Source organism: Acipenser ruthenus, chromosome 13, assembly GCF_902713425.1.
Source record: "Acipenser ruthenus chromosome 13, fAciRut3.2 maternal haplotype, whole genome shotgun sequence".
Taxonomy (NCBI): Eukaryota; Metazoa; Chordata; class Actinopteri; order Acipenseriformes; family Acipenseridae; genus Acipenser; species Acipenser ruthenus.
In genome coordinates this window covers 36448925-36464584 of record NC_081201.1, presented here as the reverse complement: position 1 = coordinate 36464584, position 15660 = coordinate 36448925, and the positions used below count along the sequence as shown (strand labels likewise).

General features: G+C 36.4%; 1 protein-coding gene across 1 annotated transcript in view; it reads right to left on the bottom strand.

Moving 5' to 3' along the window:
- The window catches only part of LOC117418301 (catenin alpha-3-like), a 183172-nt gene extending 175238 nt beyond the window's left edge, over positions 1-7934 (bottom strand). Inside the window, exons 1-3 of the mRNA XM_034031216.3 lie at positions 7729-7934; positions 6177-6282; positions 2107-2299 (exon numbers count right to left, since the gene is read on the bottom strand). Of these exons, the coding sequence (XP_033887107.1) occupies positions 2107-2299; positions 6177-6275 (292 nt within the window). The 5' untranslated portion in view covers positions 6276-6282; positions 7729-7934. The remainder of the gene's footprint in view (positions 1-2106; positions 2300-6176; positions 6283-7728) is intronic.
- Positions 7935-15660: the final 7726 nt, after the last annotated feature.

The window sequence follows — 15660 nt, the reverse complement described above, 5'->3', positions numbered from 1 at the left end:
TCAGTTTGTTTCATATCATGTAAATTGTATCAGGCAACAAAATGTTGTTCACAAGGCCATTCCCATCTAATAACACAGCTCTTACTATATTATAGCAGGAATCTTTATTGATAATTTCCCAGTTATTACACAGTAACTACATGGCTATTCATGCCTTATAATCTAAAGTGCTACCGTTTTATAGGTAAGAAATACTCAAGCTCTGCTAATTTACTTGACTTAAGAGGCATGTGATGTACTGTATGTCTAAGAAGTGTAACTGAATAGGGAACTAAAACAGAAATGCACATATAATTCCTGTGCAGTCTATATAGTATTCTATTTCAAATCATATGAATTTCCAGCCATCATTTTAAAATTGTATCCTGATCTGATGCCTTTATGAACAAAACCTGATTTAGACTGAATATTATTTTAATTGATTGAAGTTTTTTGTTTTTTTTATAGGATTAATGATGTGATAAGGCCTCTCGTTGGACTTATTTACATATACACTTGTTCCCTAGCAACTAAAAATAAAGTATGCATGTCTAGTAAACAGAGCTGTGCTACATCCCACACAAGAGCTTATAATCAGCTGACACTATATTTAGTGATCTGCATTTCACAAACCACAAATTGTTTTACATTCAGTTGCCAAGCTTAAGTCCTGATGAAATTTGTGTGATATTTAAAACTCCTACAGTAAAATTCTCTTCTGTCAGAACAAACCTACTGGAAGTATTAACTGTGTGGTTCAAACTGCTCTTTGGTAGAGCAAGCCACAGCAGGTTTAAGGGTAACACTTTAAAATAAGTCTCTGTAATTCCAGTGTAACTAACACATCATTTCAGGATGTCAGGCTATCTCTCTAACTGTGATAAAGGTAAGCCATATTGCAGGAGCAGAGCCTTTGAAATGGAAGGGATTCAATACCATTTTTGAGGATTATTTGTTAACATTTCTTTCATTTCATCCCACCCTAATTGGAATTAAAGGATCCTTTTGTGAAACATTTCCTACTGAACTGAAACGTGTCTTAAATTTAATTCCAAATGAATCTGTAGTCGTGGTGATGAGAATTATACCCCAGCTTCTGAAACTGAAGACGAAAGAGAAACAGACACACTTATAAAGTTGTTATAACCAGGTCACATGTTGGAAACCTCATCCAACTCTGTCGTGCCAGTATCCAGCTCCACGTGTTCTGCAATAGCATTATATTAAAATACAATTTATATACCACTTACCCAAAGCAAATGAAATGGGACAATAGAAACATGTTGCTGTAAATCTATAATACTGTAAATTCTGGATAAAGTTGGGTAATTATTTGTGTGACATTTACTGTATAACGATGCGAAACAGAAGCATACAATCATTCAAATTTTAAAGCATGAACTGTAGATGATTTGACTGGGATAAGCAGTGAGCTAATGTACTGCAAAGCCTATCTATCTTCAATGACTACCAATTCATTGGAAAATATACAGTTTGTAATAATGTCAACTGTATATGAGTATTTTTAAAGAGATCATAACCTCCTGAAGCCTTGCCTCGGGCTAAAGTGGTGCACATAGAGAAAGCATGAGACAGGAAACCCACCACAATGTGAGTTTCTAAAGAAACTGTGAATAGAAAGCCTGACTCCTGTAAATTTCGTCACACTCTGCAATACAGATTCCATTTTAATCTGGAGAGGATGTTTGCAAGACTGTACTGTGACACTAACATCCAGGAGCTCACATTTAACAAAAAGCGTTGCATTCTTTTAGCATATTTGGGCATTGAAGACAGTCATATATCCATTTGTCAGTGTGCAACTGATTGTGTATGTAGATCATTAATGGACTCCAGATGTCTCCTACTTTGCTGTGATATTTCATAGACCCTCATTAGCACTAATCTTGAACTACAGTACCTAAAGTAACATCATATAGTCCAAGAAAATCTACAAGGGGTTCCTGACACAAATACAGTACACACAAGCAAATCAAATTTTTGTCATCTTAATCTATCGAGCCAATGGTAATTAGTAGAATAACATAACATGCTTAGGCCATGTGTTAAACCACACAAATACTGATTGACTTCTAGTGTTTTTAATAAAGCATCTGCATCACTTACTTTCTCTTCGAACCTCCTCCACAGCTGCAGTCAGCTCCTCCTTTAGTACTGCAGTATCCCTTGCAATCTTTTCACCCTTCTCAATTAAATTGAGTGTAGCTTCTTCCACTGACTTCAAGAGCACACGGCCCCTTTTAGAACGACCCTTTTTATTGTTAGAAGGATATTTTGGGCAATTCACTAGTGTGGTGACCTGCAACAACAAGTGTAAAGACATATGAAATGATTCTACATACTTGAAACTGCTTTCAATATGCGTAAAGGTTATCAAAGCATGACATTTTGATATAGGTGTTCATGAATGATCAGGGGTTTATGGAATCCCTCCTTCCAATGATCTCCAGGGGTCTGTTAGCTGGAGTGCAATGTTGTAGTTATCTCCTGCCATGTGTATTTACCACCATAGGGTTCGACACCTGTACCAGAGCTTGGTGTGGCCTTTACCACACAGTAACTCCTTTGTCTGGGAGGCAGTTCAAAACTGCACCTGCCCTGAAATTGCAATCTGCCCTGAAACACTCACAGAACTTGAGAAGACTCCTCCAGGCTTCTTCGACGATCATATAATTATTTCTATTTAAAACAAAGACCTTTCTTTTTACTGATTATTTGCATCACTGGTGCTTATAAGAATCACTGTTTATTATGTGTAAATATGGTGGCTGGTGCTTCTGAACACAATGAAAAAGATCTGACTTCCATGAACTGTTTGATTTTCATAACCTTGGGCCCTATATTACTGTTCTAAACAGCAACAGTATTTAGATCTGCAGCGGTTTCGATCAATTGAATAGACTCAAATGTCTTTTTAAGTGGTTACAAGGCTACTCTGGTATACAAATAGCAGACTAAAATACATTTTTTTTAAATACTGTGGAAAGGCAAATTGTGATGGATAACCCATTCAAATGAACCCCCTATTTTATTTATTTATTTATGTATTTATTTGACAGGGACAACATACCATTTTTAACATTTATGGCAACATTTAAACCCAAATCGGTTTTAGATATGTTTGCATTTTTTTGTACTATACTTTCAATTACTGACTTGCAAGCATATACAGTACCCCACGCACTTTCATTCCATTTTTTGATTACAAAGTGACTTCTGTCTAAACGTTTTCTGTTTACAGTGTCTCTATTCAATCTGTTAACAGCTTACTTATGTTTAACCACCTACTCACATTGCACTGTGTTAACAATGCAACGAACAATGTTCTTTTTTTATCACAGCCCTCTGCTTTGGAACAGAAATATTGTTTGTACTATAATATATATGATTGTGTTTTACAGCTGCTCTGTCTATGCACGTATAATTAATCAATACATTTCAAAGGTGGAAAAAAGCAATTGTGTTTTGGCTATGCACATGGATTCTTGTTTTTTTTTTTTTTTTTTTTTACAATGGTATTACATATCTGTCATAATTTCTTAAACACCTCCCACAGAGTTTACAATTAGCCAGAGCCAGCGCTAAATGTAATTTGTTAAGGGACTGACACACATGTCTCATCTCACCAATACACTAGCCTTCATGTTTAATTAGACAAGGTAGCCAGAAAAACAGGTTATTTTAGTTGTGTTTCTTTTTGTCCTGCACACACACAGGCTGATACATATTGACACTCCATCGTGAATTAATAATATCCCTATAACAATTACAGTAACACAATATAACAATTAAACACAACACCTTGTATTTTTATTTCCTGGTACTGCTATGACTGTGCCTACAGTATATAGTTTCAGTTTCTAAACTGAGGAAAAGTACTGCTCAGAATCAGGCATGCAAACACAAACAAGAAAGACAGCTTGTATGGTCTGAATTGTTAACACAAGAGAAACATTATTCTCCCTTTGGTCAGTTATAACAAATCTATTCAGAACCAAACAAAGACGACAAACAACAGAAGAGCACATCAATTTTACACCCTAATGTAAAATCAATCAGTTTTATACGTGCCCTTGGAATAGTGGATTTGTAGCCGCCCATAACAAAGCCAGCATTTTTATTTCTGAACAAACAGTCTTTGAAAGGAGAAGCGTCCCTGCGTTTTGTGTTCCCTGTTGCTTTCAGACCCTGCCAGCCTGCTGCAGGATGTGCAAGGAAACATGGAACAATGAAACTATAATAAAACATTGGGTTCTGTAGTGGTCCACATGTTTGTCAATGATTAAAGATTCCTCTCTTGTGGCTAGAATTCTGACTTCATATTAAAATGTATAAATATGCGTTTATAGGGATTTTTATTCAATAGTGTACGTGCACAGAATTCTGCACAATAGTCCAAAAAGGAGTACTGCACAGTGGTGGGATTGTCATTATATTGTGTTTCTTATAAAGCTATATATTTACTTGTTTATCAGCAATTCCACTGGCACTGTAAATTAGCCTGTGGGTACAGTGTATTTCTTTTTAACACAGCTCCTGGTTCACTCCAGTCCAGTGAGAAATGCAAAACATGCAAGAAGCCAGTGGTGGGATCCAGCTGCATATTAATTCAATTATTTGATAAACACTTGAATGGCTGTTCAGCAGGCCATGTGGAATCATTACCATTGTGTTAATGAGTTGAATATAATATGGACTTCTCCCAAGAAAGATAAATACTCCCTTGAAATAAAATGTTTTCATTTGGTAATAAAAATAAATCTTAAATAGCTTTCATTTTATTAACTTAGCTGGCCAAAATTGTGGTATTGCCCACAACCATAAAACGTAATTACTTACTGCCCCCATGTAATTCGCTAATTAACAAACATTTGTTAGGAATGCGTTGTCATGGTTCCTGGGAATAGCTTGGAAATTCAGTCCATTACTCTACTCATAACAGTAACAGTGGAATATGGGTGAGTGGGAGAATCAATAGTTGATTAAAGGGTTATATTACGTATGCATGTACTACTGATCAGCTAAGAGATCACAATGAGAAAGTGCATAGGGCACAGTATTCTGCTGATCAGCTAAGAGATCACAATGAGAAAGTGCATAGGGCACGGTATTCTACTGATCAACTAAGAGATCACAATGAGAAAGTGCATAGGGCACGGTATTCTACTGATCAACTAAGAGATCACAATGAGAAAGTGCATAGAGCACAGTATTCTACTGATCAACTAAGAGATCACAATGAGAAAGTGCATAGGGCACGGTATTCTACTGATCAGCTAAGAGATCACAATGAGAAAGTGCATAGGGCACAGTATTCTACTGATCAACTAAGAGATCACAATGAGAAAGTGCATAGGGCACGGTATTCTACTGATCAGCTAAGAGATCACAATGAGAAAGTGCATAGGGCACAGTATTCTACTGATCAGCTAAGAGATCACAATGAGAAAGTGCATAGGGCACAGTATTCTGCTGATCAGCTAAGAGATCACAATGAGAAAGTGCATAGGGCACGGTATTCTACTGATCAACTAAGAGATCACAATGAGAAAGTGCATAGAGCACAGTATTCTACTGATCAGCTAAGAGATCACAATGAGAAAGTGCATAGGGCACAGTATTCTACTGATCAGCTAAGAGATCACAATGAGAAAGTGCATAGAGCACAGTATTCTACTGATCAGCTAAGAGATCACAATGAGAAAGTGCACAGGGCACGGTATTCTACTGATCAACTAAGAGATCACAATGAGAAAGTGCATAGGGCACAGTATTCTACTGATCAACTACGAGATCACAATGAGAAAGTGCACAGGGCACGGTATTCTACTGATCAGCTAAGAGATCACAATGAGAAAGTGCATAGGGCACAGTATTCTACTGATCAACTACGAGATCACAATGAGAAAGTGCACAGGGCACGGTATTCTACTGATCAACTACGAGATCACAATGAGAAAGTGCATTGGGCACAGTATTTTTCCCCAAAGACTGCCATTCGTGTGCAGGTATTTTTTTTTTTTTAATTGGTGCTGTTTTAAGACCCCATTACTGCCATCTAGAACAGTTTCCAGAATAAAGGGCTTTCTATTGTATAGTTTAATGTTACTTACATTAGCTCATCAAAAAGTAAATACAATGTGTGGATTCTGTAGTATAAGCAATATGAAATGTACCTGAATTATCAGTGGCTCAAGTAACCTTTCCACAGTTATTGTCCTGATCTGAAGATCCTTAGGGTCAATTTTCAGCTGAATGTATTGAAGAGTCGACATTTTTTATCTTAAAAAAAGCACACATAAAAAAGCATTACATTTTAAAAAGAAAAACATTCAGTTTCATTACCATGACATTTTAATAAATATCTAGTTGTTATTATAATGCCCCGATAAAAATGACTGCTTAAGAATATCTACTGGATACACTTCAAAATACAGGCATAGTCACGTCTATTAAGGGCAGTGAAGGGACCAACAAAATGTGACCTTAATATTGATGGTCTATTAACACTGAAGTCAATAGACTATAGGTGGCCCTGAAGCAAGGCGTTAGTGTTCATGTAGTCAATTCATCTTCCAGCTTCAAAATCACAGCATTGTTTGCAAAATGCATACAGTGGATATTAACAAATGATGACTACAGTGTATGTTTTTGTGCTTGTGAAATGCTTAACACCAATTACAAAATTAGGAAAATGCATTTCCTAATTTAACTATAAGAACTACACGTTTTAAAAATACATGTACACAGTAATAGGGTGAAACATTTGAAAAGCCTGGCGTTATAGCAGAGCATGATGCCAAGGATTTTCCGGCGTTGGGTTATTGATAGGATAGCCTCCGGGCATTACAAAAATAAGACCCTGGGAAGGTTCACGTCCCAGAGTGCTATTTTTAACTCACTTTACTGTGTCTCGTTAAAAATACATATACCCATATATATATATATATATATATATATATATATATATATATATATATATATATATATATATATATATATATATATATATACCTGATACAGAATTAAATTGTGTGAACTTCTGTATTTTTACACGTGTGATATTCAAATTATACTCTCGTAATATCGGAGGGTAAAGGTTTCAATTTCTTCATGTTGCGTGGCACATTAAATCAATTCAAAGCAAAACAAACACCCCTAACTTTGACATTTCTTTACAATTACTGGCATACATTTTTCTTTTTTTTAGGTTTGTTTAGCAGTTGCAGCACCAACAACATTTGGAAGTACAACGTTTTAAAACTACTTTTAATTTGAAGTAGCCTGTGGACTTAAACGTTTGTACTGTAGAGCAGTTATTTGACATGCAAAATTGTCGATTGATAACAATTCAGGTGCCTTCTTAAGAAAGCGGTGGTGCTAATATATATATATATATATATATATATATATATATATATATATATATATATATATATATATATATATCTTATCAAACTCACGCCGTTTATAGCCAAAACACTAAGCATATCAGCCACCTTGCCAGCTTTACATTCCTGCCATACACGAGCGCCCGTTCCTAAATACTGTACTGGCAAATCACGTTTTAAAGCTTTTCTTTTCTATTCATGTTATATATTGCTAACGTGCAGTATTAATACGAATAAGTATTACACAGTTTCATCAGAAAAGGCCACTGTGTGCCACGACAGAAAAGGCAACCCAATTTAATTTAAAGGAGGCATTAACTTTTTTTCACGCACTTACCTCCTTGTTTCTCCTTTTTCTGTCCTCAAATAAAAATATGAAAATAAAAAATCCTACAGTAGCAGCCAAAATATGAAGTGAATGTAAACTTGTTTTCCTCCCTCAGCAACACCAAAAGTTTAGAGCGCAGTTTCAGTGTGTTATGAACTGGGTAAGCTCCCCTCTGCCGCTTGTCACTCAGAAGTGCCTCTCCTCATTAAATAGCCAGCTTCACTACAGCTGACACATGATCTCATTGTCATCTACATACTGGTGCTCAAAATATCCTGACGGTCAAAAATGGCTCAGAGGTTAAGAAAGCTGTGTGGAACAGGTCTTTGGAAAGCATGTTAGTTAATACACCTGCTTGCTTTATTTATTTACGTGTGTGTTTTCTAACAAATAACTGTAATGTATTTTTGCCTATATTATCTTGTCTACTGGTCTTCTCAAATCACCCAAATAGATGGTACAGGGTAGGCAAGCCGCATGCCTTGATGTGAATCCAACCTCATTAACTACCTACAACAGCTCTCCTCAGCAAATGCCAGTGCAGTGTTCTGTGCTGCTGTCCATTTCATAGACAATGGCTTGGTTCCAGCAGTACTGGATAAAAAAGGTCCTTTACAGCTGTTTTCTTTATAGTATAACACTATGCCTCTGATATATCATTGTGAGAATGATTCATAAAGGCCTACAGTGTTATCAAAGCACAGCTGCAATTCATTTAATTACGATGCAGTTAGCAGCATATCCTTTGTTAAATCAGATTTTTTTTTTTTTTTGGACTACACATTACCTTTGGTGCCTCATGCTAAGTCAACTGTAGTACATTAGCTGCAAGCTTACATTGTGATGTGGCTGGCAATGAAACTGAAATTGTGCTGCACATACCAAATTCAACACCATCTTTAAAGAATGTGAGGCAGAATTCAGTAATGTGTAAAGGAAGAGATTGGGAGCAAAATCCTGATCCTTTCACAGCTCTCAGATACAGCTGTACAATCTGAAGTGTTCTGTGTCCTGTTCTATGTGTTAAACCTGTTTCAGAACTCATTCTCCATAAAAATGTGTGGAAATGTTGTTCTGTGGGACTTTCCATGCCATGTGTCCTGGTGTATACGGAGATCCACAGAAATCTTCACAGGCGCGCTTAGTTCCCCAAACTTCCCTGTTCATTTACAACATAGACAAGGGGAATACAGAAACAATGGATTTAACATTCCTTGTAAAACCTTTGCTGTAATTGCAAATATCTCTCACATTGTGGCACTATTTGGTCATTCTGGTGTATGTGTATTACCTCATTTATGTCGTAGGGGTCATCCTTGCACTCCTCGTACCCTGTGCCACGGATACATATCAGCCCTGATATCCTGAGTTCTGTACACACATTACATTTTGAATGCCAACAAATGCTTTCAGATATTAGACTTTCAGGTTTTATTATTCAAAATAAACCACCCAAAAGGACATTAATGTGTGTTTTAAACATCACTTGCTTATTTACTAGAAAGGTCGAAGTGTTCAACTTTGTCCTATGCAGCATGCCCTTATCATTTCTTCAATGTCAGTTAAATCTGCAATGTAAAAGAACATCTTCCACTCCTATGAAGCCTGAAAGGACACTGAAGAAATATTAAAGGATATATTTATTGAAATTGAGTATGACAGCGGCTGTTTCGCAGAATGTCATTTCTAAAATGATATTATGAAACCCTGTACATAAGAGAGAACCTGCCTTAAAACTGCAGTCCCTTCAACATTCAGCTCTCCCCATTGCTGTGCTGTGTCCAGCTCTGTCTTCACAATATCTATACACTTCATGCTCTGCCTGCCTTGGGAGTTATAACCATTTTGTCTTCCATGTACCATCTTTCATGATGCGTCACAATCAGTCATTCTTTCCACTTGACTGAAAAAAACCTCATTGCATTAGACTTCAGACTGTCATTAATAGATACTCTTAACCGACATTGTCACCCTAATATCCTCATTTTTTATCTTGTCTCATTGTATAATATCTCTCCAGCAGCAGATTTGAGACATGACTTCTGTATTGCTCTGGGAGGCAGGAGCTGTGTGGAAAGCATCTACTGTACAGAGGTCAGGTGTGATCCATGGGAAGTGTTTGCATTGCAAAATACTTACCTGTTTGTTTTAATTTTTATTAAATGTATCATGAAAGTTTATTTAAGAATTCCACTGATGTGCACATAATAAAGTTTTTTTTTTATTCCAGTGGTTTGATTTGCTTCAATATATTTTCTCTACTCTCTTATTCCTAACACACTGCATACCAAGTTCGTTTTTCTTTGAAAAAAATCACAACATAAGCTGTATTTATGTCATTTCATACAATACATTTAGGCTTAAAAATTAGAGTAAGTTATCGTAACAATATAGTTAAAGAGAAAATTAAAATAACAGGTAGATGCCATTAAAAACGCTCAAATTGTTTTACAAAGTAGCCTGTCCTCAAATTAGGACAATGGCACTTAATGGGTTAATAGAGTATCATCTTATCACCTCCTGGTATCATCTTTCTCCACTAGATGGAGCACCTTGCTCAGAGTTGTTACCATTTCTCTAGAGGGGATGAGGTGTCCCCATACCTAAAACTATTGACCTAGCATTTCTAAATAACACTACAAAAAGCCAGTGTGACTGTACTAGTACCCATGGTCAGTTGTGCAGTAACAGCACATTTAATTGAATACTTTTTACAATAGCACCACCTCTGTTTCTGTATCACATTTTTCAAGACAATGTGAAATCCACATCATTGTTTGAAGTATGGTTTACTAATTCTACCAGGTGGATATACAACAGAAAGCAGAAGAGAGAAGGCTGGCAGCAAACTTTAATGCTGCTTATATGCCTGCCTGGAGGTAGCATGTTTCTTTACAATAAAAGTGAGCTACCCAGTGCTTAGCTGCAATTACAAGTGTGTGCCTACCTGCCTTGACTTTCCTAAGAACATTTATACTTTAAAAGGTAAAACACGGTTCATAATATAGTCCCACTACACTGTGTCTGCTATGAAGACTAAAAAGTAAAAAGGAACTGAATGAATGTCATATCTTTTAATTAATATGTGGATGAGAATACCAGGCCTCTAGGAGAATCAGTAACATAAAGCAGAAACAGCAAGTGACCCAGAGCCAGCCCTGTGGCATTCCAACATCACAGCATTTCAAAGCAATGCAGGATTATCAATTTTAACAACTTGGATTCTTTAGCAGAGATATGACGTTTAACTCCTATTAAACTGCTCTACTGCCTGGTGCTTGAAAGGAGAGGCAGGGCAGATGTTTACGTCAGGGATATTTTTAGACCTACCAACAGTATCTGAACATTCACGGGAATGTCTGCTGTTCCACTCCAGACCTCCCTTTCAGAGAGCAGTAGAATTTGAAGAGTAAGTGAGATGTCAGAAAAGGTCACATGTTAGATAGGAATAGAGGAAACACATGCATTTCAGATAACGGTTTCGCTATTCCCAAGTGACATTTTAATAATCATTAGAGGAGGACATATTTGAAAGGTGTGGTAAAGATTATGCACAGAGCTATTCATTCAATTCCTAACTGACTAAGTCTGAAATTCTGGAAAAAAAGCTGTGATGAAATATAACCAGTTTAAAGAGCCTTGTGGTTTTGTATCAAGCTACAAGTAGTGTCGCACAGTGAATGCCTTTGAATAACACATCAAGCACAAAGAAAAATCCAATAAATTGCCACCACATTTTTCCTACAAGCTGATTTACTTAGAAGTCAAATGTTCTGCTGAAAAAAAGACCACTAAGTGCTATTTATCCTTGCAATGCAGTTATCAGATGTCATACTGTCTATCCTACATATTGGCAGTAAAATTTCTATTTTAGCATTTAATGATCTGTCTAAGTGCAGTAATGTCTAAAACCTGCCAGTGGGGAGTCATCAGAAGCACAGTGCATTCATCGTCTTAGTTAAACTGAGCTGTCAAAGTTAAGAATTACAGACAGTATCTATAACACTGATGAAATGTTGTTTCTGTCCACAAGGTGTCCTCGTTATCTTTAGTTTTAATTAACACCGCAATATGCCCCTTTAGTCTGATGAAGTTAAATTCTTCATTAGTTAAACTGATACAACACATCTATTGTTTTTGTAACCTTAAAACATTTTTATGTACACGGTGGGTGATAATATTTGATTAAAAAAAAGAGATGCAGTGGAAATCAGGTGGTTAAAAACAAAAGAAACTGCAGAAATAATCACTTAAAAAAGAATGTATATATACTGTATATCTTCAGAGTATTGTTTTTAAAAAATGACAACAATTCTTTGAAAGCAAACAATGATGTCCAGCTATGTTTAATTTAATGTCTTGGATTCAATTACAACAATTATAATCTTGTTATTTATCAGTTGTCACAATCAGATCTACAATTGACTGCCCAACATCATATCATTAAGAGATATACAGTATATTTGCTTTAATTATTCACTGCCAGTGCTTGATTGACACTTAACTATGCATTTACTAAGTGGGGCCCTGCTGTTTAATGTCATCATTGACATGCTCTAGATCTCCAAATCAATTCAGATAATAATTGAAATGATATTCCAAGTCTGCTGAACCATGCTAAGCACTGTTTGCCCCCCGCTGTTAATTTCCTTCAAGTAATAAACATTACTTTCATTTTGTATTGAAACTGACAGGGCATTTATTTAGTTAATCGTGTGTATGTAAATATTGTGCTGTTTTGACATAAACAAAGCACTGTGCTTCATGATTTATTGATTCATTTTGCATATTTTTTGTTTTTAATTAGCTTTAGCTAAATGTATGCAGTTTATGGTAACAGTACAACAAAGCTTGCCTTGTACAGTTCAGCCCTAGTAGAAAAGCAAAAGCATAGGATGCAATGGTATGGCATTATTAGTCAATAACTGCAAAAGTCATTTGTTAAGACTGATAGCTGTTTTCACCATGGTTAGATGTATATTAAGTAGAGATGCAACAATGAATCGATGAATCAATTCTTGATCGTCTTTTATTTTGTGTTTGCAATACATGCATGATACATGATGATGATTACCTGTCTGAGATTCGACATGGAAAATGGTTGATGATTGCACCTCTGATATTTAGCCAATGAAAAGCATTACAAACTCTACACCATCTGACATCACCAGCGGGCAACATGTTGCAATGAATAAAGCTCCTCCAGCTGCACAGTACTCTGGTTCCCTCTTTGTTACAGTGAACAATACTGTTGAAGAAAACAATAAAGATAATCCTGAAAGGATTTGCTTATTACACACATTGACACGGTCCTGCCTATAGCTTCAGTCGGGTGCTTTTAGGTTTAAAAATGAGTCACATCAACGTCACAAGGTGACTGATGTTGGTAATTGATCTGAGTCAAGATTGATCTGAGGGAAGTAAATAGAGGCTTTCAAGTTTCATGTATTGCTCTCCTTTAGAGGTGGCACAGAGTGGGTTATGAACAAACACTGTCTTGTGTGTGAACCCATCACAGTTTACTGTGATGGGTTTGTACACTCACACTGCCCCAGAACTGATACCTGGGCCTCCTTTTTCTTGCTGCTCCAAAGTGGGTTATCCAATGACATTTTTTCTTGAGGTCTCTTTACTTGAAATGTAAAAGACAGTAAAAGGAAATTATGTCATAGTGCTTTTCTAAAGAAATACAGTATGAAAAATATAGTCCGTGGTGCATGAATCGTGTTGCCCATGGATTATCGGATTACTTCAATGTCCCTCTTTACTGGTGTTTCTATAAAATTCTAATAGAAGAATTGTTTTATCTGTTACCGTTACTGTAGATACATACTGTATTTGTACATACTACCCTATAGCAATTACAGTAACTTGCACAGAGATCTTGTGCTGTACTGTAAAACACCATGCAGGAGGCTTCTGATGTTCAGAGACCACCCAGTAAAGCGGTTATAGGTTAGTTAAGCATAGGATACTGGATTTTAAAAACCACACCTACATGTCAGACATTCATTTTGTGAGCACCTCTCAAAGCTCTAAAATATCTACTTGTCCTACCAGCCTCCTTCAAAGGAGGGAATGAGTCACATGACACACACACACACACACACACACACACAAAATGCCATTTCAGAGTCTAATATGAGGCTGTGTGGTCCAGTGGTTAAAAAAAATGGGCTTGTAACCAGGAGGTCTCTGGTTCAAATCCCACCTCAGCCACTGACTGATTGTGTGACCCTGAGCAAGTCACTTAACCTCCTTGTGCTCCATCTTTCGGGTGAGATGTAGTTGTACGTGACTCTGCAGCTGATGCATAGTTCACACACCCTAGTCTCTGTAAGTCACATTGGATAAAGGCGTCTGCTAAATAAACAAATAATAATAATAAATAATAATAATGATAACATGTGAATTAATGAAAGATGGAGGTAACAGTGTCTCTAATTACTGTGTATTTAACTAGTAGTTACTTACACATAATTGCAATGTTATTATGCAGAGTTACAATGTACTTAATGTTATGTAAGTGCACAATTGTATCACAAAAGGGTTAAGGTTAGGGTTACGGTTAGTGTTACGGTTAGGGTTATATTGTGCAAAAGGTTTTACATATTAAGTACACTCTGCATAATAAAATTGTAATTATGTGTAAGTAACTACTATGTAAATACACAGAGACACTTAATGTAAAGTGTTACCCAGATGGGTTTATGCAAATCTAGCTTTGTGACTTGGGCATACATCGTCACTTACATCAAGACTGTAAAACCCAAACTGAGTTTTATAGCAATGCTTATAATAGTTTTTGGTTTTATTTCTGCTTAGTTATCTTTGATGCATTCATAATCTTTATTTGAGAAAATGGTCGGATCGATATTCTTGTTTACAGTGGTGACCTGAGGAATAGGGAGGGAATTGATCATTATTTTTTGAGAATTAGTCAAAGGTAGTGGGATTTAGCCAAGACAGAACTTACTTGATCTTAAGTGAATGTGTATCCATGACAACGATGTTAACACAACAGCTCTTTACAGAAGATGTCAGTGGGATCTTTCTAAAGAGTATCATACAGCGGCCTGAATCAAAGAAACATTGGAAAGGTGATCTCATCTTAATATACTATGGATTTCAAAACAATCCCATCAACGGGACATTCAGACACCCACACAGCACATACTGATAGATAGAACAGCTTACAGAACCATTTAGGTTGAAAGGACATTGGTATTGCAGGGTTTCAAACTGTTCCAGCTTTACAGAATTTTCTACATCTAGAAAGGTATGTCCTTGGGCACTTTTGCCCTTAACTACAGTATATATACCCCATATTGCACCTGCTACTTTTATTTTTTGGGGGGAAAAAGGTGTACTGATATTTCTTTTAGACAGTGGAAGACACACTTACACGGGCACTGTAAAGTTAAAAAGCTGCACTGGAAGAAAAAAGAAAGAAAGCATACATGGTTCTAAGACTGGTTTCATGGTGCAGATGAAATCGTGACAGAAGAATCTACAATAGGGACTTATTGGTGTTCTGTGATCTTAAGAGATGCTTAGCAGTGCTTATTGTGGTAAAACTAAGACAGAATGGCTTAGGCAGTGATAAATGGATTGCTTCCTTTAAAAACAAATAAATGTCAAAGCATTGCCACTTTAGCTAAAATTGGATTAAATTGATTATTCTAGTTGCCTGCAGGAATTAGTTTTGAGACTAAATGAAATAAAAGGAACATGTGCTGAATTGCATCAAGGTGTAACCCCTAATGCTCTGTCTATTACCTCTGGAACATGGCTTCAGGCTGGATGAGGTGCAATTGAACTATCTTAATGATTTTCAAAAACAGAGGATTTATACAGAGCAATTAGCTGCTATACAGGGACACAGCTTCATTGTTCACATGAGTAAAACCCCAGTCACAATGCACTTGTCAGTAGGCACCT